Below are 25,099 nucleotides of genomic sequence, written 5' to 3'. Positions count from 1 at the left end.
CCCTCACGAACAGCAAGGGTTTATTTTCTTTCACAGGAAAAAGCTGCTCTTGCTCACAACTTCTATTTGTGGGATTTTGAAACCCTCCACCTGCTCAGCCCTCTACCACAGCACAGGATTCTCCTGTGCACCTGCAGTGTCCCTGGAGCTTTGGGGGGCCTTGGCTCAGCAGACCCCAAGTGCTGAGCTGCAGCCAGCCCTGGGCTGGGAATGCAGGAGCACTGGCACCACTGTGCTCCTCAGTTATTTTCTCAAAACACAGATTACCACCTTGTGGTTCACCCAGAGCAGTGGGAGGTCAGTGGTGGTGCTCCTTGGCCTCTGACACTGCTGCTTTCAGGGCTACACCCTTTCCATCTCAGATGTGGCTTTTGTGATTGCAACAGACAATCTTACAAAGGACAGGGAAATCACTGGAAGAAATACTGCCCAGAACCAAAGCAGAGCACAGCCAGAGGTCCTTTAAAAGCTTCTGCTTGAACAGAAAAGCCATAAAAACCCCATGGCCTCCTGTTCTGCACAGAACAAGCCGTTCCCACTAGCCAGGAATTACCTTTCCCTCCCAAGCCAGAGATGCTTTTTACTCTGCAGCTCCTTACAGATCCACTCCACTGGATGGCTCCATGCAGCCTGCAGAGCCTGCTGAAATACGAGTTTTGGATGATCCCTCTCTGTTCCTGCCTGCTGAAAAAGGTGCCACAGGGCTGGGAGCTCACAGCCCTGCCAGCCAGGCTACAAGTGCAAAATGGAATAGAGATAGAAAGCTGGAACTACAACTAAAACCCAAGCAAGCACACAGATCCCACAGCAGTCTTAGGCATGAGGGTTCACATTACAGTTTGCAAAAGGATTTGGAGACCTCAAATTGTATCAGTTGGATCCAGTGTGAGTCCTGCAAAATGCAACCAGCAGCATGTGCTGGAGCAGCCCAAGTCCCTGGGTGAAGCCTGCTCGCTGCTGGTGTTGGGTGGGATCCTGAAAGTCCCCTGAGTGCCATGGGAATCATAGCTGCCATCCAGTAGTTATTTTTACTATGAACCATCAGAGCTGGCATCAGCCAAAGGCTTTAGGGCCATTCCTGTGCAGTGCCATAAACCAGGAATTTTAAACACCCATAAAAAGGTCAGCCCAGAATAATGGCAAGCAGAGGGAAATTGTTCCAGGCTGGATACACGCTTGAAGGGCCATTGGGAGAGCAGGTCTTATCATAACTATCAAAAATACCCAGGCCAGCCAAGTGGAAAACTGGGAAATGTGGGTGGCCCTGTGACTGTGGCTGGGTGGGTTTTAAATTGTTGTGAAAATGCCAAATCTTGGTCTTTGGGGTTTTTGGTTTTGTTTTTCTTGGACTATTTTTCTTCTTTCCTTGGGTTACTCAGTACAGGAGAGACATGGAGCTCTCCGAGGCAAATCAGGGGAGGGCTGTGAGGATGACATCTCTCTTATAAGGAAAAGCTGAGGGAGCTGGGGCTGTTTAGGATGGAGGAGAAACAGAGAGGGGAGCTTATCAATGCCTGTGAGCAGCTGCAGGGAGGGTGTTGTGAGGATGGAGCCAGGGTGCTGAACAGTGGGATGAGGTAACAGGAACACTGGAACTTCCACCTGGACATGAAGAACTTTGCTGCATGGATGAGTGGAACAGGCTGCACTGAAATATTCCCATGGACACAATCCAGAGCACTGTGCTCCAGGGGACCCAGTGGAGCAGGGGCCTGGAGGGAGGGAGGGATGCCCTGCAGGGGTCCCTGCCCAGCCCTGCTGTCCTCCGTGGCTCTGAGGCAGCACAAGGTGCAATGGAGCGTGCAAACACAATGGAATAATAACCACGGAATATTCTGACTTGGAAGGGACCCCTCAGGATCCTCGAGTCCAACTCCTGGCCCTGCTCAGGACACCCCACCCTGTGCCTGAGAGCTGTGTCCAAACGCCTCTAGAACTCAGGCTCAGGGCTGAGCCCACTGCCCTGTTCCAGTGCCCGACCACCCTCAGGGTGAAAATCCTTTCCTAAAATCCAGCCTAACCCTGCCCTGGCCCAGCTTCAGGCCATTCCCTCGGCTCCTGTCACTGCTCATGAAAGCCGAGAGACCCGAGCTGTCCCTCGTGAGGGAGCTGTAAGCAGCGCTGAGGAGCGGAGCTGCCCCTCGTGAGGGAGCTGCAAGCAGCGCTGAGCTCTCCCCCTCAGCCTCCTCTTCTCCAGGCCGAACAGCCCAAGCGCGGCTCATTACAAGCACCCACAAACACAAAAATCTCTTCACAAAACGCGAATCCGGCCGCGGCCGGCTCCCAACGCCACCCCGCCGTGCGCAGGCGCAGCGCCGTGCGCGCAGGCGCAGCAGCCGCCGCGCGGGGCTGCCCGGACCCGCCTGAGGAGCGGCCGCTGCCCGCGCCCCCGCCCCGCCGGCCGAGCAGCAGCGGCAGCAGCAGCGCCCCGCGGCCGGCAGCGCTCCGGGCACAGCCCCGCTCCCGGGGACAGCCGCCCGGCCGCCTGGGGAGGCCTGGCAGGCTTCTCCCTCCTTCCTCAGGGCGGCCCCGGGATGGCGGCGTGAGGCGGTGAGTACGGGCCGGGGCCCAGCGGCGGGGCTGGCGGAGCGGGCAGCGCTGCGGGCTCTGGGGCTCGTCCGGGGGAAAGGGGGAAGGTTTGTCCCGGCCGAGGAGCCCCGCGCTCGGAGCCCTGAGTGCGCCGGGATGGGAAGGGCTTCAACGGACCCCGAGCTCGGTGCCAGCATGGAAATAACAGCACTGGTGTGCCCTCCCTCCCTCCCTTCCTGCTGCTCTCGGCCGCGAACGTCTCCAGCTCTCATTAGCGCCTTCTGAAAGGAAAGCCGGGCCCGTTCCTCCCCAGGGCAGCACAATGCTCTGACAAGCTTTTGTGCAGGCAGCTGGACTGGGATGGGCCCTGTGGGTCCCTTCCAACCCGGGGTATTCTGTGATAGTCTGTGAATACAGACTGTGCCCAGCCAGGCACCCTACCCGAGCACCCATACGTGCTTTAAGCCAGCTACAAAGTGAGTTTACAAGCTGTGCTGTCATACGAACATTGCTCATGATATCCCAGACATGCAAGTGCAAGAGAAGAGGAAAAACAAGCTCTAAATACAGTCCACAGCATGCTGAACTCTCCCATACTTCATTGGTACTGAAACATTTCAATGGACCTTGCAAGTACTGTCATACTGTCATAGTGCAGTAACCTTTGTCTTTTCAAACTGTAAGTCATAACTCCTCATAGCTGCCCAAACAGCATTTTTGCCTTTCCTCATCTGAGATGCAGAAAACTCACCTTTATCAGGCTGTCTTTGGACCTCTGAAGCCTGCTGAGATGCAGAAAACTTATCCTTATCAGGCTGTATTTGGACCTCTGAAGCCTGCTAAAGCCACAAAAGGTAGAAAAGTGGCACAAATTAAAACTGCTTTTCTCAGGGAACTTGGAATGGGCCTGGAAGTTGTGATCTTTGGCAGTTAAACAAAGGCAGAAGGTGGGAATGAGGACCTCTGAAAAGAAATTAATTAGTCCAAATGGAAGTAGTAATACTTCAGATGACAGCTGTGGCTGCTGACATCTCTTCCCATCACAGAGCTGGCTGACTTAAGCTTCTGCTCCTCTGACTCCTGATGATTTCCAGGCTCATTCCAAGCTCTCTGAGAAAAACAATTAGTTTTAGTTTGGATCTCTCCTCTGCCTTCCTGCTCATGGGTGGAGAAGGATTCACCCTGGTGCTGGGAGGGCATTGCATTGCAGATGGAGTGGGCACTGCCCCTGGACAAAAGCTCATCCATTCCCATCAGGAATGGACTCAGAGGCAGCTTTGGAAGTGGTGACAAGAGTGGCTCAACAGAGAGCCTCCACTTTTCACCAAGTGTGTTGCTTTGGCTTGTGTCTAGCATGAGAAATCAGAATACTAACCCCAAGGCTTGGTTAGTAAAGGATTTGTTGCTCTTTTTGGAAGCTGTTGTGATTATATTGCACCATTTCTGACTCTACACAAAGTGTCCAAGGCATGATCCAAGACTAGGCTAAGGCCTTTGCCAAAAAGTATAGACTCACTCTTTCCAGCTGAGTCATACCAGCAGATAAAGCTTTTAAAAAAATTGAAATAATAGTGGCAAGGCTAAAAAAAAAAACCCCAGAGAAGTTAATCCCTGCTGCAAATAGGTCTTAAAGTTTGAGCAGTTATGGTTCTTGGGTTTACGACAGAGGGTTGGCATCTGGGAAGCTGGTCTGCTGTTGCTTTTCTTAGCTGAACTCTTCCAACTTGTCACTTGATAGTTCTTCAGCTCTCTTTTTGTCCCAGTGCTTTAGCTGTTGTGTATTTTCCAGCAGCTGTTTTGGGTGCTGTGTGATATTTGAGTTGGTGTGAAGCACTGCCCACACACATCAGTTGGTATTTGTGACAGGGTTTTTGGTTAAAACAATTTTAAGCAGACAGGTGAGAAACACATCCCTGAGCCTTCCTTTTCAGTTTATGTGCACTGGACGACTTGAGAGACTTTTATCTAACCAGTGTGGCTTTTCATCACAAGCAGGGATTTCAGCTTCTGGGAAAGGGGGAGGATGATAGCAGCACGCCCCAATAAAAAGGTTACTCAGTGTTTTATTGCAGACCTTGCAGCTCTCAGCCTCTCTTTCTGTAGCATCTGCTGGGGGAGTTCTGTGTGGACAGCACTGGCTTAAAGGCTGCCTTTGTAAGGGCTGAACAAGCTTACCCTTGAAGTGCTTAGGGAAAGCTGGCTGATTATTCTCCCCTTCCAGGGTAAATGGACTGTTAAAGAATTCAAATGTTCTTGAGAAAGGTACAGACTTGGTATTGACACACTGATGTGCCAACTTGTGGTGTAGGAACACCTCTCAGTGTGTTAATTGCTGAATTAGGGTGTAGAATATGAAGGAACAGCTTGCTAGCTCCTCACATGGATTTATTCCAAAACGTGACTGATCCATTGCAGAGCAGTGCTCTGTGCTGCTCACTCTAGACCTGGCATTATTGAGATTTTGTTGCTGCTTGGGAAAGGTCTGCTGCTGCCTTTGCACTGGAATTCCAGAATCCTCCACACAAACACACACCAGTAGCACCTGAATGTTTTTGGGAGGGAAGATGACAGCAGGGAGGGCTGGCAGTGCAATGGAAGCCAGCTAATAAGCATGTGGAGAAGTGCTGGTGCTTGCTTATTAAGGAGGTGTGCAGGGAACCTCCCCTGGCTGCTCCTCTGCCTGCAGGACCTGGCACAGGAGGCTCTGGCAGCACGTGGAGATCAGGCTAGGACACAGTGGGAGCATCACCAGCTCTGCTGCTGAGGGGCTGAAGGGAGTTCAAGTGGCTCCAACAGCTGTGGAGGTGAAAGGAGGAAGTGGGAAGGAGCTGTCAGGTAAACATGAGTGGCCACCAAATCAGGTGACATGAGGGGCAGGTTTGGGGACAGTGGGGCTGGCTGAGGCAAGAGGTGAGTCAGGCAGGGGAGAGCAAGACCAGCTGGCTGAGGGAAAACAGGATGCAGTTGTGAAACCAGTCCTGTTGGGTGACAGGTTATTATTTGCTCTGGAACATGGTAATCTTTGGCTTGGGTTGTGAGAAGGGGACAAAGACAACAAGGGAGGAATCTTTAATTTGCAAATTTCACCTTGCTTGAGAAACCAGGTAAAACCAAAAATTGTTGTGGCTTCTGGAAGGATCTGCCTGTCCTGGGCACGAAGGAGAATGTTCCCTGCTCAGTGAAGGGCTGATACAGGAGGTGCTGTTTCTCTTGGATCAATAGAGTGTAAAGAGAAGTCAGTGCCAGCTGTACAGAGAATCTCTAGTGAAGAGCACATTTCTTACTGGTGGGAAGTCCCTTGAGGGACACAGAGCTGTGGCAGCCTCCTGTAGTAAGTGCTTGGTCCAGGGTCAGCTGTGGGATACAGCAAAGGATCCTCAGCCTTTCACTGCTTGGTAGTGAAGGGACTCCTGAGAATAAAAGCAAACTGACTACAGACACAAAGAGCAGCTGTTTGAATGGCTGCATTTGGCAGAAATCCAAGAGGTTTGCAGGTTGAAGGGCATTGGCATTGAAATTTCATAGTAAGAATAACTACTATTAAATGGTTCTTTATTCTGCAGTGGTTGCATTGCTACAAGCAACTGGTTCTTGCAGGAAATACTAATATTTAAAAATGAGTAACTTGATGTGAGGAGGCTTTGTGTTTGTAGGAAATGCTCAAGTAAAGCTTAGACACTTAAAATTAATTATTTAGAGTGTTATTGTTAAGAGCATTGTAGCAGCAAGGAGGCCAGCCCATGAAGTACAAAGTGTAGCTACAACACAAATTATAATTATTTTCTAACTGTAGTCATTTGTAAAGTTTGTATTGAGCTAAAGGCTCAGTAGTGACATATGACCCTATTAAAGCTGAGAGATTTGTGACTTTAGTTCTGAAAAATTCTAGTTCTTTGTTTCAGCCTTTTGCTACTTAACAGACACATTCTTTACCCATTTCTTTACTCTGGATACAGAAACCCAAAGCAAAGTAGGCACTTTAAACTAAAGTTTTGAGAACAGCTGACACAAATTGCCACAGAAGTCAAGCTGATGCAACTGGATCTGGCAAAAACATAACATGGTTGTTTAGGCACTGATTTTTAATGCTTGGTGTTTGGAGCACTTGTGAGAAAAAAAATGCAGGAAGCTTCAAGAAGGGAACATAAGGAGGACTAAGGCAGCTGCAGATCATTGATTTAGTAAAACTTTGCTGCATTCAATGCAGTCTGAACTGAAAACATGGGTGATGGGGTTTAGTTACCTTCCTGTTTAAATATTTGTTGTTAGATTTTTTTCTCTCCATTCTTCCCCTTGCAAAAACGTTCTCTAGTACTTCTGTGGTATTGTTTACTCCAGAGACATCTGAGCAATTCACAAAGGCAAGCATGTTTTGTTTTGTTATGAAATGAGTAATAGCTAATTCCAATTTACAAATGGGAAAAAAGGCTTGGGACTAGACTTGCCCTTAAAGATGTGAGTGAGTGACCTGCCTAAAACAGAACTAATATTGGGAGTTTTATTCCTGTGGCTTGGCTTTATCTGTATTGCAGCATAAAATATCTTTTTCCTTACTCTTTGGCTACTGAGCTGTAGCTTAGTTTTACTAATTGAACTCCAGCTGCTCTCTCTGCAGGAGAGCACTTCCTTGCAGGAGCACCAGCACAATGTACTTCCCCACATAATGTTTGTGCTGCTGGAGATGTTTGCCTGCATTTTCCTACTGACATTAAAGTAAAATAGATGGTGCTGCTCAGGATGGCAGCATTTCCTGCTGCTGACAGCAGAGCCCATTGCTACCTGTGAGACAAGTCTGACCTTAGTGCTGTTTTGGAATAGAACCTCCTGTGGTTTTCTCTTGGCTTTTCACTGCAATCCCTCATTCTCTCTCCCTTTGCCAGGAAATCCCTTCTCCTGCCAACAGGAGCCGGTGGAATGTGCTGTTTGTTTACATTCTCACTCCTTCATCCTACTAACCTTCCCACCCCCAGCTGTAATCCTGACAGGCTGGGCTGAGCCCTTCATCCTTCTGAGGGAGCACTGCTCCATTGAGTAATTGCACACTCGAGGCTTTCTGCAAGCAGCTGTCCCAAGCAGACTCCTCTTGGTGGGGGTGAGGCATTGATTGTTTTTAAAGCCATTTGAAATTCTTGAAGGGGTTTGTAGTGCCTCAGAAGAGCACACATTTAATGTCATTGAGGGGGTTGCTAAAGGTAGGAGCAGGTTTTCTGGACTTGCAGTGTGCTGCCATCCCTGCCTAGGAAAGCCCTTAAAGCCCAGTTCCAGAGGGTTTTATAATAATCCAAGTGAGGAAATCCTGTGTTTACAGCACTTAATGGAAATTGCCATTCTGAGCCTGTCCCCCCGTTTGATCTATTCACATACTTCATCTTATCTGACTTTAGCTGTTTGGCAAGGATTGTAAATCTTTAAGCTGGGACTGTCCTCCCCTTTGTTTTACAGCCTGGACACTGCTGGGGCTTTCCTGGGTGCCTTAATGTGTAGCTGATTTGGTGCTGTCCTGCTGGAACCCTTTATTGTTTGTGTGCAGAACAATTCCTTACACAAATGCTTCCTTAACACTTCTCTGTAGCACCACATAATGATCACCCTTCAATTGCATTTCTTTATATCATCACTCCAGCCTTTGGGCTGTCTTGGATCAGTGTGTGTAGGGAAGGCTGTGGCAGCTTGTTTCCCATTTCCACCTCTCCCTTTCTGTTCCTGCACTGTGCTAAGAGGGTCTCACTTGTTGGCCTGGATAAATGCCTGAGGAAAAGAGCACACAGGATACACTTCTGTACCAGCATCAGCTGATCCTGTCCCCAGCTGAGTGGTTCAGAAAGCAGGAACCTTTCCACCAGCTCCAAGGATTTAGTACTGGCAGTTCAACCATCAGCCAATGATGCTTGGGACTAAATGAAGCTTTAGAAGCATGTCAGTTGATTTTTTTCCCTGCATTTCTCTGAGAGTCTGACATTTCCTTCTCCCTGCAGAGCAGCCTGCCCTCGGGAGGAGTTGCTGGAGCCTGTTCTGGAGCACATCTGCCTGCTACTGCCCACGAGGCCCCAGCCAGCCACCATGTACTGCCTGCAGTGGTTGCTACCTGTCCTGCTCATACCCAAGCCCCTGAACCCAGCCTTGTGGTTCAGTCACTCGATGTTCATGGGATTCTACCTGCTCAGTTTTCTCCTGGAACGGAAACCTTGCACAATTTGTGCCTTGGTCTTCCTGGCAGCTCTGTTCCTCATCTGCTACAGCTGCTGGGGGAACTGTTTCTTGTATCACTGCACAGGATCCCAGTTACCAGAATCAGCTCACGACCCCAGCATAGTGGGCACCTAGAAAATCATAATCTTCCAGTCTGCTGAGGGCTCTTGTTTTGATTTTTAAAAAAGGGGTGGGCCTGGGGAGGAGGGGGGTGTTGGGTGTGGGACTGGAGTAAGGACAACCTATTTCCTGTAACTGTGCGTGGACTGGAGTGGCAAATTCTTCCCACTCTGCCTGTGAAATCGACTCGTTTACTGTGTGAACTCTGGCAGCACCACCTGCTTTTTTAGGAGCAGAAGTCTTTCTTTTTCTTTCCCGTATCACCGGGAGCAGACACCAGCCCTCAACTGAGAACTGCTGGAAGCCTGAGCTGCTGGCCCCTGCCCAGCTGGGAGTGCTGGGGTTGTGTGTCACTTGTCTGCATTAGGCCATGGTGGTCTAACTCAGGGCTCTTGGCCCTCTGATCCTGCTTGAACAGCTACAGGATTCTCTCAGTCTCTCTTTGTGGGGAGCCAGCCTTCCCACCTTGCTGATCAAGGGAGAGTGCAACAGCTCACAAATGGACTTGGCCAAAAGCTGCTGGAGCCAGAGGCAGTTGAGTCATCTCCTCCTGCTCAGCCTGCCAAAGAGATGTGTGCACTGCCCAAGTGCTTTCTGAACTCTTTGCTCCGAGATCCCAGCCTGAAAGCCTCACTTATGCTGCTGCTTTTATAAAGCCTCACAGGCAGTAGAGACTCTCTCTTCCCCTCCTCCTCCTCCATGTCCTGGGTTTACCAAGGTATTGACCACTGGGAGAAAGAACCAGCATGCTGCAAGACACAGGGTTTTGGAAGCCACTGTGAACTTTACCCCACTGAACTCATGTTACCCCAAAAGGCTGAGTGTGGGCAGGGCAGGAGAGGATCTGTGAGGTGGAGGCATGGCTTGAAGCAGTAAATGCTTCAGCCATTTTCAGAGATAATGGTTTTGGGCCAGAGGTGACAGAAGGTGCTGGTGCTACTGACTAGAGAAGGGCAGAGGCTGGAAAATGCCTGGTGTCTCCAGCTTCCCTGGCAGAAGGATGTCAAGAATCCAGGGTGATGGTGGGTCTACAGCCTGGGGCAGAGGTTGGTTTGTGAGAAGCCTTAGAGGTTGGCATAAAACACTTACCTCTAAACTTTGAAGGTTTCCCTCTCCTTTGCCATCTGTTTGTCTTTCCTTCAGTCTTCTGGTGGAGAGCAGCAGAAGTGGCTGTTGCTGTCCTGAGGCAGTTCAAGCTATGAGGTTGTGAAACTTCCAGAGTATTGTTTGTTCATTGCACAGCTGTTCAAAATGTTTAATAAAGCTTTATAAACTTTGGTCTATGGCCTCCTGCCCAGCATGATGCATTGGCTACTCATTGTGGATGCCTTAGCCCAGCAATCACGTGTCCCTGCATTGTTCTGTTCCCAGCACAGCAACCCCCAGCAAGAGGCAGAGCCTGTTTGCCCTGTAGCTCCCAGTACTGACTCTTGATTGTTTGGGCTGACTGGGAGCCAGACTGGCAATTCCTAAACAGCCTCATCTCCTGTGTCCTGTGTGTCTCTGCACTTTCCTGACAGATTCCCCTTTTTCTTGCTGCTTAGGAAATTAAACCCCCGAGCTGTGTCCTGGAAGCCACTAATCCCCAGCAACAGTAAAAGTGTCTGCTGGTGCCCACGTGGTGTAAGCCCATGCCTTGACACCACATCACCCCAGCCTGTCCCTCTGCTCAGGGCAGCCCAGCTGCCACCAGCCAGCCAGGGGGACACACATGCTGCTGTGAGCCCTTCCCCAGCCTTGGCCATGCAGACTGTGGGGTCCAACAGCACCCAGGAGCACCTGGGAGTGTTAAAGGGTGTGGAGCTGTGCTGCTGGAGCTGAAACAGGCTTGGCTTTATCCCTTCTCTGAAGATCAGGTCCAAGTTAGAAAGAGTTCAGGGCATATTTATTGTTTACATGATTAAAGAAAAGCATGTGCCACATCAAAAATAGATGTGACAGCTCTGTCACCTGTCAGGCTGAGGGAAGTCCCAATAGCTGTCACATCAACTCAGGCATAAATAACAAATGGAAAGGAGAAGGGAGGGCACCCATTGCAGGCCATGGCACAGCTGTGCTCTGAGCAACTTGTAAGTTTTAATGTATTTAAGCTAATGTTCTGTCAAGAGAACGCTTCTGTTGCTCACTATCCAAGTTGCACTTCACAGCAATTTAAATAAATGCTAGCCACCGACCAGACTGTGCTTTGGATGAGAGCAAGGCCTGGCTTTGTATGTGGGGTTCAGGACAAGGTACAGCTGCAGGCTCTTGCCTTGTATGAAACCCAGCTCGAAAAAAGCACTTCAAAAGAGGGAGGCTGCAGGACAGCTTTCAATGGGGTAAGAAGCTTCCCACCCCTGCTGCAGAGAAGGAGCACTCTTTGATGTGCACTCAGCACTCTCCAGCACTCTCTCTTACCCTCCCTCAGGGCCTGAGATACCATCTTCATTGTAAAGATAGAAAAGTAAAGCAACTTCGTCATGGTCAGACAGAAAGCCTCGAGCAGAAGGAGGAACCCAACCAAGTCTCACATCCCATGCTAATGCCTGCTTCATCCTTCTTCATAAAGACACTGAAAAACCAGCCTGTGACTGCAGAACAGGTCAAACCCGATGGCTTCTGAGAAGCAGCATCACAGCTTCCCTGCCTGAGCACCACAGATGGGGCTGAGCCTGGGCAGACACAGCCAGAGAGCTCAGCCAGGCGTTTGCCAGCTCCATGGAAAATGCCCACACGAGAGCATTTCTTGTCCTGCCCCTCTCTGCCAGAACAACACTGGGGTGGCTCTGTCCCTGGGTATCCTGGGGCACCATGGGGGCTCTGTGTGGGGACACACAGCTGGGCAGCTGCCCCAGGGGCTCAGAGCTGTGGGATTTAGAGCACAACCACTGCTGTGCCCGGCCCCCCCTGAGCCTGGACACTGCCCACAAGTGTCACTTGACACTTTGGCACGGAGTGAGTGTCATCACCTTGCTGAATTACAGAGTGTCCATCTGCCTGATGCTCCCTGGATACAGGAGCTGGAGCCTTAAGCTGTTCCTTTGTCTTTCCGTGTGAGGGAGAGATCATTTTCTTTTCTAGGTCACATAACAGATCAGTGACACAGCAGGGTCAATAAAGGAAAAAAAACCAAAACAAAAGCCAGCCCAGGTTCCAGTCCTTACAAACAGAGATGCAGCTTGGCTCAGGCAGTCCTTGGACTCGTGAGTAGACCCTTAGGGCCCAGGGGTTTTTCATACTCCTCCTCAACCCTTCTCAGGGAGAGGGAGCATCCCCAGGATGAGCAGCTGGAATACCGCGAGGCTTGCCCTTTTATTTTAAGCTTTAGATCTGGCTGATATCTGTCTTAGTGCATCATCTTAGGATCTGATACTTGGCTCCTCAGCAGTGCTTGGGGTGCAGGTAAGAATCAGCCTGCTCTCCAAGCTCAAGGGATCTTGCTGGTGCCTCCTGCATGGATTCTCTTCCTGCTCACCCTGAGGCCAGCCCACAAGGTGGCCTTACAAAGAGCAGCAGCCAGAGGAAAGAGGCTGATCCCATGGAGGAGCCATTAGGGCTGGAAGCACGCACCAGTGGGCTCAGGGAGGCAGCCAAGTCTGGAGGCACAGTCCCACTGACAATAGCACCAGCCTTGTCCCTCATGCTGTCACCCAGGCTGGTCCAGGCAATCTCCTGAGCCAGGCAGACACAAACTCAGGGTCACAGTAGCCCTGCCCTGCAGCTTTTCTCTGCCACCAGGTGGTTTCCCAGCCGTGGGACGCAAGCTACAGTCAGGTAAGGACTTCAGCCCTCCCCCAGAGCCTGAAGATTACCCCTTGGCAAGAGGGTTTTGCTGCTCTTCCAGCAAAGGCAAATCCTTTGGTAGTAGGGCAAGGGAGGACAGATGGCTCAGGTGCCACCCAGACCTGCTGCTGGAGGGGATGAGATCCAAGTGACAGCAGGCTGTGTCCTCTGAGGGAGCACATGCTGGCAGCCTCCTGTCCACCCCTTGTTACCAGTGAGTAACAGGCACTGTGGGAGCTCTGGTGGCACTGCCAGCAAAACCTGAGAGCCTGACACAGGGGGACAGTCCTGCTGTGAACCAAGCCTTTAATACAGCACCCTGCTCCTGCCCCAGGAGACCTTCTGCTGCATTTAGGCTGTGGGAGAGACCCCAGACCCTCAGCACAACTCGGGATCTGCAGTTCAGGGCTGAGCCTGTGTACTCAAAAGCATTTATCCTGTGGGAGCCAGGATCCACGTTCTTGGGGAGTGCTGCCACTGAGCTTTGGGTAACTGAAGGGGATGCTTAAGTCAAACAACAACTCCTCCTTGCCATTTTAGAGTCCATTGCCAACACAAACTGCACAGCACAGGACCCTTGCCTCCTCACTAGAGCTGCTCAGGGGCAGCCACAGGCCCACCACAATGCCCTCTTAAAGATGCTTCAGCTGCCACTGAGGCTGAGGACAACACAGGGAGAGGAGGAAGCAAACAGTGCCATAGGCAGGGCTTGGAAGTTCTGAATCCAGTCCCCTCATCCCCTGCACACAAACCACCTCAGTTCCCTGCACCTCCCCAGAGGTCAGGCTGACAGCAGCACCCTGGCCTCCCCCAGCACCCATCTCCTCATACACAAGCTACACTTCTGTTTTGTGAGGTCTGTTTGTATTTAATTATCAAATAGCAAAGTATTTACATCAACGTTAGAGTTTCAAAGCATCTCCACCCCCCCACCACCCAAAAAGCTGGACCTTTTCAGGTTTTTTTTCCAAAGTTGTATTATTATCCAAAAGAAAAAAAAAAAAAGCTAAATATTTTACTGAGACACCAAAAAAGGCAAGTGAGGAAGTGAGGGGAGCTGGGGAGAGAGACACAGATCCACACATTCTCTGCATAGTCAGTTGGAAATCTTACAAAAGACTGTGTAAAAAATGGTAACAGCAGAGGAGAATGACTGTAGGGTTTTATGGACCCCAGGAAGCCAAAGAGCATCCTTAGGTGGGGGCTCCCCTCTGGAGTTTATTGGCTTAAAAAGTAACTTGGCAGACAGAATGATGGAGGGGAAGCTCTGCATTCCCAGGTCATGCTGGCTGTGGTGGTGAGTCTGGTGATGCTGGGTCCCACCACAAGCACTGCACAGGAACACGGATGGACACACGGACATGTGGACACACAGCCCCATGGAGGAGGGCTTCTCTGGGATTGCCTTACTGCCCTGAAGTGTCCCCAGCACATCTCCTTCACCAGATCTTGCTGAAAGCCTGAGGGAATTCAGCCATGCTGGGCACCTGCTGCCCTCTGGGAAGAGCCACAGGCTACACTGGCCTTCCTGTCCTGCTGCACCCAGGGCCCTGCACAGGCCACACAACCAAAGGCCAGACCACAGAATATGTGCTTGCCTTCTCTCTTCCCAGCTTCCAGACCAAATCTGCCTTCCACATGTTACAGCTGTAAAAGGTTTCTCTCAGGGATAGGGATTTGTGTAATTCAGGCAGAGCTATGGCACAAGCCACCCCTTGAAACAGCCACCATGGATTTGTGGCAGCTGCCCATCCCAAAAGGCTGCAAACATGGGAAGACCCAGAACACTGAGGTTTGGGGAGTCCCTGCCCAAATGCAGAAATGCCAGCACAGCAAACCTGCTAGGAAAGGAAGGGGGGAGAAAAGGCTCCAACTCCCAAAATCATTTTAAAAAAATTGATTATCCAGCTGCTACTCTTCAAGCTAGCATGTCCTCTCCATACTGCTGAAGAGTCTGTTCAAACTGACTTTAAAAGCTTTACTATTAAAAAAGGAGCCACCAAACAACCAACCATGTACTTGGTTCATAAATAAGTGGCTGGGTCAAACCACACCAGGACACTGTGGGAGGGAGTGAGTGAGTGAGAGGCAGTGGCTTGCCTGGGTCCTGCTCTGGTGGAGACCTGGGGAGGGGTTTTGGCCACCTCCTGCCCATGCTTGGCTCCCACCCAGCTTTTGTAGGACACTGGCACCATGGCAGGGGCTGATGAGGGGTGGGTTGGGTCTGCTGCCTGCCAGGAGGCTGTGCCAGAGGCAAACACCATCCCAAAGGTGATGGGCAGGCACAGAAAGCCTGAGGACTGAGAGGAGGACACAGCCACTGGCTCTCCTCACCAGGTCCTTCCCTCCAGCACCCCTGCCCCACAGCATCCCCCAAGCCCCCAAAACCCTTTGGGGAGCATCTGAAGACCCCCAGGTCTCTCTGAGCAAGGGTCTCTGGGACCCAGGAGGTGAAGGAGTGAAGCTTTGTGAACCACCATGGTGCAGGCTTTCCAGCAGGGTACAGCCACAGGACAGGGAAAACTGACACATGCAATGAAGCCAAGGTCTGGGGCGGTGTAGGGACCACTCAAGGGTTATGTACAAGCAGGTGCTGGGTGGGAGAGGGCAGGGCATGAGCCTTGCCTGCCTACACCAGGGATCAGCCCCACAGGGTGAGTGTGGGACAAAACTGAGACAAGACTGAGGCCTTTGGGAGCGAGCAGAGGGGAGATGAGGATGCAAATGTGGCACAGCACTTCCAGAGGGGGGATGTGGCTGGGGATGCTGCATGGGGACTGCTGCCTGGAAGCTGAGACACAGTGGGTAGAGGAAAGGCAGCTAAAAACACACCAGGTGGACAAAACCATCTGTGAAAGTCGAGTAATTCCTCCAAAACATTCCCACACCCAGAACACTATGTGGGCCATGCAACCAAGCACCACAGTGGCACTGGATTTGGTGGCAGGGCCAGCCCAGGGGACTCTGCTGGTGGGAAAGCTGGTGGCAGAGCTGGGGAGGGTGGCTGGGGGATACTTCCCAAGGGTCTGGCTGGAAGACCTGGAGCATGTGGAGGGGCAAAGCACAGCAGGGTGAGGCCTCTGCTGGTATCCCCAGTCCTGCTCTCCAGAGAGGCAAGATGTGTCCCTTTGGGGAACAGACATAGCTGGAAGATTTGATCGTGTGCTTGGGTGCTCCAATGGGACAGTGTTGGTCACCAGAGCCTGGAGCTGTCACATTTCAGACTCCCAGAACCCACCAGCCCTTAAGGTCATGGTGAGGCCAGAGGGACCACCAGAGTTCTGCTGTCATCCCTTGCCGCCACCACCACTCTGGCACATCACCCCATTCAAACCAGCCTGGAATTGTGACATCCCTGTGGCAAAACATCTCTGCCAGCACCCTCGGGAGAGCTGGAGCCAAGAGGGAGATGGTGGGGAGGGTGAAGGGGCAGGGAAATTTGTGCTGATTTAGAAAGGGGTTGCAGGAGACTGGGACCGTGTGTCTGAGGTGGGGTGATGCTGTCCCTCAAATCCTCCTGGCTCACCCCAGAGCTGTGAGGGGAAAAGTCTCCCAAATCCCAAGTCTCTTGGCAGGAGATGCTCTGCTTGCCCTCCTGAGCTGGCTGTGTTGGTGCCCACAGGCTCCTCTCGCCAGCAGAACAGCGCCGCTTCGTTAAACACGGGCCACAAGTCTTAATGAGCGATGGGGGAACCCAGGGGCTCCCCTGGCTGCATCTGCACACAGTGCCCTGTCCTGCTCAGGGCTGTTCCACAAACACAGCCCCTCGCTGGGGAGGCCAACCCTCGGCGCCCCGCGCTGGGGACAGCAGCGTCCCTGGTGCCAGGAGGAGCCCCGTGTCTATAGGTTCTCTCCAGGCTGGTACTGGGGCTCTGTCGAGGTGAAGTAGTCCTCCAGGAAAGCCTGCAGGTACTCGAAGGTGGGTCTCTCCTCCGGGTCCTTCCGCCAGCACTGGCACATGAGGTCGTGCAGGGACTCGGGGCACTCGGGCGGGCAGGGCATGCGGTACCCCCGCTCCACCTGGTCCAGCACCTCCCTGTTCACCATCCCTGTGTGCAGCCAGAGGAGACATGGCACTGGTCAGAGCCAGGCCTGCACCCTGCCTGTCCCTGAGCACAGCCAGGCCTGCACCCTCCCCCTGATCAGAGCCCGGCCTGCACCCTCCCTGCCCCTGATCAGAGCCAGGCCTGCACACTGCCTGTCCCTGATCAGAGCCAAACACATCCTCCCTGCCCCTGACGAGAGCCAGGCAGGCACCCTGCCCGTCCCTGAGCAGAGCCAGGCCTGCACCCTGCCTGTCCCAGAAGGACACCAAGGGTGCACTGCCAGGACCTGCCTTAAGGGCAATCCCACTGATCCAGGGAGAGAAGAACCCCAAGCCTAGCAGCACTTGTCCCTGTCACCTTGCACAGTGGCACAGGGTGGCTGGGATGCTGCATCCACCTGCTCACCCCATGGGGCAGGATCCAACCTGCGAACAGGCAGCTCAGGAGCAAGCACTGAGCATGGACAGCTGATGTTGGGCACCACAATGGGGACAAGGCCTCTGCCAGCAAGTGCCAGCCCTCACCTGGGTATGGCACTCTGCCCTTGGTGGTCAGCTCGGTCAGGAGGATGCCGAAGGACCAGACATCTGACTTGATGGTAAACCTGCCGTACAGAGCTGCCTCGGGGGCCGTCCACTTGATGGGGAACTTTGCACCTGGATGGAGAGGCAGGGTGAGGGGGTGCCTCCAGGGCCACACGGTGGCTCCAGGCACACACACCGTGGGACCAGTGGCCATTGCTCTGGTGCCAGCAGCCCTGGGCACGCACCTTGCCGAGCCGTGTACTCGTTGTCCTCGATGAGCCGTGCCAAGCCAAAATCAGCCACTTTGCACACCAGGTTCTCCCCCACCAGGATGTTGGCTGCCCGGAGGTCCCGGTGCACGTAGTTCATCCTCTCCACGTAGGCCATGCCCGATGCAATCTGTGGGGAGCGGCACATGGGGCTGACAGGATGACATGAGGGTCTCCAGGGATAGCCTGCCACCACTGAGGGGAACAGGCCTGCAGTGGGACCCAGCTGAGGTATGGGGAACACCAGCTGCTCAAGAAATGCCATGCAGGCTTGGGTTTGCTGGCCAGGGAGAGCTGGCAGCAACAGGAGTGGGCAAAATGATGGTTCAGGAGGGCAACCCTGCTCTGGGCTGAGACCCAACTGTGGCACCCACCCAAGTGAGGCTGCAGAGCACCCCACTGCCTGACCAGTGACAGCCACCACAGCCCAGTGAGGGGCTCAGACAGCCAGGGTCCCCACAAGGAATGAGGGAGGCCCAGGGATGAGCAAACCCACCTGAGCAGCCATATCCACGAGCTGGGGCAGCCGCAGGTACTTGCCCATCTCACCCTTCAGGAAATCCAGGAGGCTCCCTGTGAGGAAGACCATGGTGAGAGCAGTCCAGAGGAGCAGAGCCCCTCAGCTGTCCCCCCGGTGTCCCTCCCCTGCTCACCCTTGCTCATGTACTCAGTGACAATGTAAATGGGCTCCTCAGACACCACAGCGTAGAGCTGAACCAGCTTCTCGTGTCGCAGCTTCTTCATCACCTGGGCCTCCTGCAGGAAGGCCTCTGGGGACATGGTGCCAGGCTTCAGGGTCTTGATGGCCACCCGGGTGGTGCCATTCCAGGTCCCTGTGGCACAGGACACGCTGCTCAGGACACACGTACAGGGCAGGGAGCTGTGTCCCTCCCCTGCTCCCCACCCCACCACTAGCTCCAGGCATCTGCCAGTGGCTGGGGACAGGATTCAGGTGGTGACACAAGGGGACAGCAGGGTGGGAATGGTCCTTACCCATCCACACCTCTCCGAAGCAGCCCTGTCCCAGCTTGACCTCCAGCCGCAGCGACTCCCGGGGGATTTCCCAGGCATCCTTGGCAAGGCCTTGGGTCTGGGGCTTGGACGTGGGGCAGATGTTGGTGAGACGGTGGCACAGGCCATCAGCATGTTCTGGCACGGGAATGGACAGCAGCAGGGTGACACCTGGGTACTTAGGCATGCAATGTCTTTACCCCACATCTTTCCTGTGAACACCCTGAGGACCCAAACCCTCACCCTCTGCCTGAACCCAGCTTTTCACCGCAGTCCCACACAGCTGCTTTGGTGTCCCTGGTGCAGCAGTGACTTCCAGCAGCACCCACCCTGCAGGAAGGGCAGGGACAGCACCCAGGGTGCCCCCCAGAGCCCAGGGGACCCACATGGCTACCCACTGGAGTAGTAGGCCACCAGCTGCTGCAGGCTGTTGAACTGGGTGCGGGAGGTGATGTAGAAGCCGCCGCTGTCCAGCTTGCGGATCTTGTAGTGCTTCACGTTGAGCCCCTTGGCGTTGTCAAAGTCAGACACAGAGAGGCAGTAGGCACCTGTGGGCACGACAGAGGAACTGCAGGGATGTGCCATGGGTGGGTTCTCCCCATGGGGTCCCACTGCAGGGCTGGGCATGCAGGTGCTGCCTTCACCCAAAAGCACAGGATGGGGAGCAGCTCCTGGCTGCACCAGCTGGCACCAGGCGCCAGGGAGGAATGGCACACATCCCCCAGCTACAGCCCCCAGCTACAGCCATGCCACACCATCACAACCTCAGCTGCCCTCTGCTTGCACAGCAGCTCTGCCAGCAGCCATCCTGTGGGATGTGCTAACAAGGGGAGAGGAGCAGGCAGAGCCAGGCTGGGGGCAGCTGCTGACCAACAGCTCCTCAGTGTCTCAGAGAGGAGCTAAGGGGCTGGTGGGCACAGTTCCCTGTCACAGACATCTTTAATGAAAAATCCTTTCTTTAGGATTTTTCCTCCTGAGAAGCTGAGGCGCCTCAGGAACAAAATGTGAACAATGATTATCTGCTGCTGCGGAATGCAATAGGTAGATCTGTGATTGGTCTCATGTGGTTGCTTCTAATTCATGGCCAATCACAGTCAGCTGGCTTGGACTCTCTGTCCAAGACACAAGCCTTTGTTATAATTCTTTTTTTTTCTATTCTTAGCTAGCCTTCTGATGGAATCCTTTCTTCTATTCTTTTAGTATAATTTTAATATAATATATATCATAAAATAATAAATCAAGCCTTCTGAAACATGGAGTCAGATCCTTGTCTGCTCCCTCATCCTCAGACCCCTCTGAATACTGTCACAGTTCCCTCCTGCACAAGTTCCACCATAGGTATTGCTTCAGGAGCCTGGCTCTGCTCTGCCCACATGAGAACAATGTGGTGTTTCTGGGGCCACAGATAACAGAGGGCAAGATGTATGCTGCTGCTTGAAGAAGCTGTTTCCACCAGAATAAAACAAATAGTGATAAGTTCAAGGCATAAAAACCAGAAAGGAACATCAAGGAGCTTTTCCCAAAGGGGCATTTGGAGCCAAACTAAACCAGGTACGAAACATCCTCAGGCAGTCAAACCTCAAAGATCACAACTCACACTTTCAGAAGTGTCAGACTTGAAAGGACTAAAGTTCATCATTCCCTCAGCCTGGCTGCCCAGGCAGCATGTGTTCAAGATTTTGTCACTATACAGGGACCAGGAAAAAACATCTAGTTGGGGATGTACAAAATCCCAGCCAAATAAACCAACAACAAAAAAAAAACCCAGGAAAAGAGAACATCCTGCCTAGTGGTCTTGCCAGAGTTGGTGAGACCCCTGGCTTCCACCCTGCCATGAGCTGAACCACCTCTGAGAAGGGCACTCACTGGGTGGGGAGTGGTGGGAGAGAAGTGCCACATCCCTGCTGCCCACAGGCTCAGTGGTGTAACAGTGCCTTTGGCACAGGCACGTCACTGGTGATATGATGACCATGTCAGCATTGGCTCCCTGGAGACCAGCAGCAGACACTGAGGGGACTCAGGGTACCCCCACACCCCCCAGAGAGGGTCTCCTCCAGGCCAGCAACCCCCCAGCCCTGCTCACCTTTCGTGGTCTCGCTCTCCCGAACCAGGAAGGTCCCTCGGGGGTTTTCAGGGTTGAGCAGCAGCCGCTCGGACTCCCGGCGAGTGATCTTCCCAAAATACCACCTGCAGGACAAAGGCAGGGGCTCAGCCCCTGGCACTGCCCCCCTCCACTGCCTGCCCAAGCAGGGGGCTCAGCCCTGGCCCTCCCACTGCAGCTCTGGGCGAGCAGGGGCTGTGTCTGGGCTCGGGCACCTCGGTGTGTGTCACATCCCCACACAGCCTGGGCTGGGCATCGCCTCCCTGCTAGAGGGGCTGGAACCTTCCTGCCACATCTTCAACTCAACCAGGTTACTCAAAGCCCCATCCAAATTGGCCTTGAACACTGCCAGGGATGGGGCAGCCACACTGGGCAACCTGTGCCAGTGTATCACCATCCAATGGGTAAAGAATTTTTTCCTAACATCTAAATCTCTCCTCTTTTAGTTTAGTTCCCCCTTGTCCTTTCACAGGCCTCTCTGCCCGTGTAAAACACCTCTCTGTTTTTAAGAATCCCTTTAAGTTCTGGAAGGCTGCAATGAGATCTCCCTGGAGCCTTCTCCAGGCTCTCCACAAAAACCAGAGCAAAAGCATCCACAGCCCTGCTATGCCACCCTTCACGCCTCCACCATGCAAGCATGCTGCAGCACTGCACTATGGTCTTAAAGAGAGCCTGGTTTGCACATTCACAGGGGAAAACTAACAAAAAGGAAACACCCAGAGGGCTTGGAGGCTTCTCCCAGGAGCAGGGCAGGGGTGGAGGGGGAGTGCTCAGGGTGTTTGCTGTCACTTGTCTATAAACTGTCTAAAAGATGGCAATTACTCTTCAGCCTGGATGGAGTCTGAGGGCGCGACATAGTTACTGGGGATGTAGCCCGTCTGTCCTGTAGTGAGGGAATGAGCCAGCCACCAGTCACCTTCCCTGCAAGAGAACCAAAACACACTCAGTGTGGAGCCAGGAGCCCCCCAGCCAGCCCCTCACCCGCCCACAGGCACCCGGGCAGGATGAGCCAGCACAGAGCCCCACTGGGAAAAGGTGCAGCCCCAGAGCCCCCAGCCCCACAGCCAGGAGAGCTCCTGCTGCCAGCCCCTGCCCCTGGCTCTGTTTGGATGCTTTAAACCTGAAACAGGCAGGGCAGCCAGCAAGCCAAAACACCTTCAGAGGCACCTGAATGGGAAGGGTATCTGGCTGGAGGCTGGGGGGCACTGTGGGTCCTGGCAGCAGGGAGCAGCAGGCAAGGGGAGGGACAGGAAACGTGGAGCAGCGACAGAATGATGGCAGCAATTGGAAAAGGAACCAGGAAAACCCAAGGGAGTTAGTTAAACACAGGCTGCAGAAAAGCAGCAGGACAGGGCTGAGGTTTGTGGTCTGTGGTGTCCAGCCTGGATGCTGGGATCTGTCCAGCCCGGGTGCCCCATTCACAGCCCCTGCAAGGCTGCAGCCCGACCCTGAGCCTCCTGCTGCCCCAGCAAGGACTGCGCCTGCACAGCCATGAGTGAGGCTCCTTGTCCCTAAAAACCTGCAGCTGAGCCCCAGCCAGCCCTCCTGCCCCGGGCACAGCGACCCCAGGCTTGTCCCCAGGAGCTGGAGGGTGCTCTGCCCTCCTTCCCACCGGATGGGGCTGGAAAGGACAACAAATAGAGAACAAGAGCACGGCAGGAGGTGGCTTCCCCTTCCTGTGGACAGCAGGGCTTTTCCTCCCACCACCTGCATCTTCTTGCCCATCAAAGACAGCCTCTGAATTCATCCTGACCACAAGGGAGACGAGGCTACGGGAAAGTGCAGATTCGTGGGAACGGCCCCGTAAGGATATAAGAACTTGGCAGGACAACCTCCACAAACAAGCTACAGAAAAACACCAATAACCTCAGCCACCACTACAAGGAACACCAGACCACATCCAGACCCATCCCTGACCCTGCAGACGTGTAAACCTCCATCCTTGCTTCAGACTCACCAGCTGCTTGTGACTGTGCTTTTCCCAGCTAAACCAGTGATGCTTCAAAGCACTGGGATAACCCAGACATGGCCCCCAGCTCCCTGTGATGGTGTCACTTGGTGGGGATGGTGGGGACCTTCCAGGCATCTTTTCCTACCCACAGAGCTGGGCTCTGCCCCTGGAACAGCCTCACAGCAGCCCTGGATGACATTTTTGCTTCTTCCAGCCCCAGCACACCTCATTGTGCTCCTCAGCCAGGGCTGTTGCCCCAGTCACCTTTACTGAGGTGGCTCTGAAGGGGACAGGAGGCTGGTTGGGCTCCTTTCCCACAGGACCATAGTAAACATCTGCTTGAAAAATGCCCAGCTTTTGACTTGTGGCTTTATTCCAGCTTGGGCTGCAAGGCTACAAGCTGGGAATTCAGCAAAACAAACTATTCCAAAAATGTCTCAGTGGGGAAAAAAATAATAATAATCATCATCATCAAAACAAAGCATTTCAACAATTCCCTGCACAATCTTACCCAAAATATCCCACCACATCCCAGCTGGCTGCCTGCTGGCTGGGAGGAGACTCCTTCCCACTGGAAATGGTACCACAAGAGCCTTTCTGGACTGGGTGGATTGGTAGGATGACCCAGAGCAGGAAGAGAAGTGATGTGGAGGCTTCACATGTCATCCTGAGCAACCCCAGCCCTGTCAGGACAGCCAAACCCTGGTGCCACCCTGCAAAGCCACTGTCATGGTTTGACCAGGAAGAAGTTGGGAATTCTGGGAAGCTGTGGTCAAACCAATGAAGGTTTTGGGTTTGAGACTGGCGTCCGGTGTGGCCAGTGGGTTTTGGACACACCTCCGAGAATACACAGGGGTTAAAAGCAAGGCACTGCCCTGGCACTTCCTCTTTGGACATCGTCGGCCGAGGAGTTCAGACCTCTCTCCCTCGCCCGGCCCGCTGCTGCTGGGCGGGGGAGGGGCCAGCCACGTGGTAGGCCCAGGGCCTGGACAGAAATGGGGTTGAGGGGGCTTCGGGGGGGGGCTCCAAGGATGGAAGGGTGGGGGAGCCCCAAGAGACATCGAGCCCTCGAGCAGCCAGCCCCCCTTCCCCCCCCCAGGAGAGCAGCCAGCGAGAAGGGGGAGGAAGACTGCCCGGCCGCAGCGGCAGCGTGTGGGCAGCATGCGTGGGAGCCGTTCCGGGACCGACAGACAGAGACTGAAAACTTTTAACCCTTTCCTGCATGATTGGGGCCTTGTGAAAATGCTAATCCTCCTCGAAGCTGAATAAGAAGGGAGATGAGAGATGATATGAGATAAGGACCTTGGCCCGGAGTTTGTGGAGATGATTGGATGGGGAGAGATGATTTGGAGTGGCCTTTGGGCTGGACGTTTTCTTGTAGCCATGGACTCAGTTGTTCCTGTGACACAGACTGCATTTAGGGGGAGGCAGTGCCTCAAAACCAGGAGGGTTCATTTGTGAGGACCCCCCGGCCCCAGGGGGTTGGAAATATATGGGGGGGACAGTTGTCCCAAAAGCAGAGACTGTGCCTTTTTGGAGTGAGACAAGGCATCCTTGAAAGACCACCCTAAAAGCAGCTCTGGCCATGTCTCAGTGGTGAGAGCACTGAGCATGGAAGGAACATGTCACAAGCGGCAAATGGACTTTTCCGGGCGGTGCCGCAGTGACAAGGAAGCATCCGGGATTTCAGTGTGTTTCCAGAAGCCTATGGAACAAGAAGGACTCCGTTCCTCTTCATGAACTGCAGTTTGAGTATACTAAAGTGTCGTGCCGGGCTGGGCAGTTGGTATTTTTGAGAGAATGTATTGGATTGGGAAAGTCAGGGAGTGGGGAGGAGGAAAAGTGGTTTTTGTAAGGTTTTCAATTTTTTCCTTTTCCTTATAGTCTTTCCTATTTTCTTTTTTTTCCTGTAGTTTTAGGTAATAAAGTGTTATTTATGTTTAAGTTGGAGCCTGTTTTGCTTATTCCTGGTCACATCTCACAGCAGACACCAGGGTGAGGCATTTTCATGGGGGCACTGGCTCTGTGCCAGGCTGAAACCATGACATTTTTTGGTTCCCTGGACCGGGAAATCGAATCACGGGAGAATGATGAGGTAAAGCTGTGAGATGAGACCAAGAAGAATAAGGAAAGCAAGTACTAAGTTAAGGTAGATGAATAGTCATAGTGAATCTAAGGTATTGTTGTGTAGAAGTGTTTTGTAGTTCTGTTGATAATTTTAGAAAGTGTATTCTCGGAGGTGAAGGGTGGAGTGTCATGGTTTGACCAGGAAGAAGTTGGGAATTCTGGGAAGCTGTGGTCAAACCAATGAAGGTTTTGGGTTTGAGACTGGCGTCCGGTGTGGCCAGTGGGTTTTGGACACACCTCCGAGAATACACAGGGGTTAAAAGCAAGGCACTGCCCTGGCACTTCCTCTTTGGACATCGTCGGCCGAGGAGTTCAGACCTCTCTCCCTCGCCCGGCCCGCTGCTGCTGGGCGGGGGAGGGGCCAGCCACGTGGTAGGCCCAGGGCCTGGACAGAAATGGGGTTGAGGGGGCTTCGGGGGGGGGCTCCAAGGATGGAAGGGTGGGGGAGCCCCAAGAGACATCGAGCCCTC

General features: G+C 53.2%; 2 protein-coding genes across 5 annotated transcripts in view; one reads left to right on the top strand and one right to left on the bottom strand.

The window, feature by feature from the left end:
- Nucleotides 1-2,313: 2,313 nt before the first annotated feature.
- BLCAP (BLCAP apoptosis inducing factor) lies at nucleotides 2,314-10,125 on the top strand. 2 transcript variants are annotated; one of them, XM_005489988.4, is made up of 2 exons: nucleotides 2,314-2,550; nucleotides 8,505-10,125. In XM_005489988.4, exon 2 carries the CDS (start codon nucleotides 8,590-8,592, stop codon nucleotides 8,851-8,853), a length of 264 nt encoding a protein of 87 aa, XP_005490045.1. In that variant the 5' UTR covers nucleotides 2,314-2,550; nucleotides 8,505-8,589; the 3' UTR covers nucleotides 8,854-10,125. The 2 variants fall into 2 exon arrangements, with proteins under 2 accessions (XP_005490045.1, XP_074409947.1); XM_074553846.1 differs by having other exon boundaries at nucleotides 2,411-2,550; nucleotides 8,510-10,125.
- Nucleotides 9,077-25,099, bottom strand: part of SRC (SRC proto-oncogene, non-receptor tyrosine kinase) — a 36,196-nt gene continuing 20,173 nt past the window's right edge. For all 3 annotated transcript variants that reach the window (XM_074553844.1, XM_074553845.1, XM_074553843.1), the window contains 9 exons: nucleotides 21,374-21,472; nucleotides 20,534-20,637; nucleotides 18,849-18,998; nucleotides 18,433-18,588; nucleotides 18,093-18,272; nucleotides 17,936-18,012; nucleotides 17,416-17,569; nucleotides 17,171-17,302; nucleotides 9,077-16,649 (listed from right to left, as the gene is read on the bottom strand). In XM_074553844.1, the coding sequence (XP_074409945.1) occupies nucleotides 16,441-16,649; nucleotides 17,171-17,302; nucleotides 17,416-17,569; nucleotides 17,936-18,012; nucleotides 18,093-18,272; nucleotides 18,433-18,588; nucleotides 18,849-18,998; nucleotides 20,534-20,637; nucleotides 21,374-21,472 (1,261 nt within the window). In that variant the 3' untranslated portion in view covers nucleotides 9,077-16,440. The remainder of the gene's footprint in view (nucleotides 16,650-17,170; nucleotides 17,303-17,415; nucleotides 17,570-17,935; nucleotides 18,013-18,092; nucleotides 18,273-18,432; nucleotides 18,589-18,848; nucleotides 18,999-20,533; nucleotides 20,638-21,373; nucleotides 21,473-25,099) is intronic.

This window comes from Zonotrichia albicollis, chromosome 17 (genome assembly GCF_047830755.1).
Source record: "Zonotrichia albicollis isolate bZonAlb1 chromosome 17, bZonAlb1.hap1, whole genome shotgun sequence".
NCBI classification, from domain to species: Eukaryota; Metazoa; Chordata; class Aves; order Passeriformes; family Passerellidae; genus Zonotrichia; species Zonotrichia albicollis.
The sequence above is the reverse complement of the archived record's forward strand: the minus strand, read 5'-3'. Positions and strand labels throughout refer to the sequence as shown.

What these genes read in the sequence shown, in the direction of transcription:
- BLCAP (XM_005489988.4), top strand. Translation starts at nt 8,590, where the DNA reads ATGTACTGCCTGCAGTGGTTGCTACCTGTCCTGCTCATACCCAAGCCC.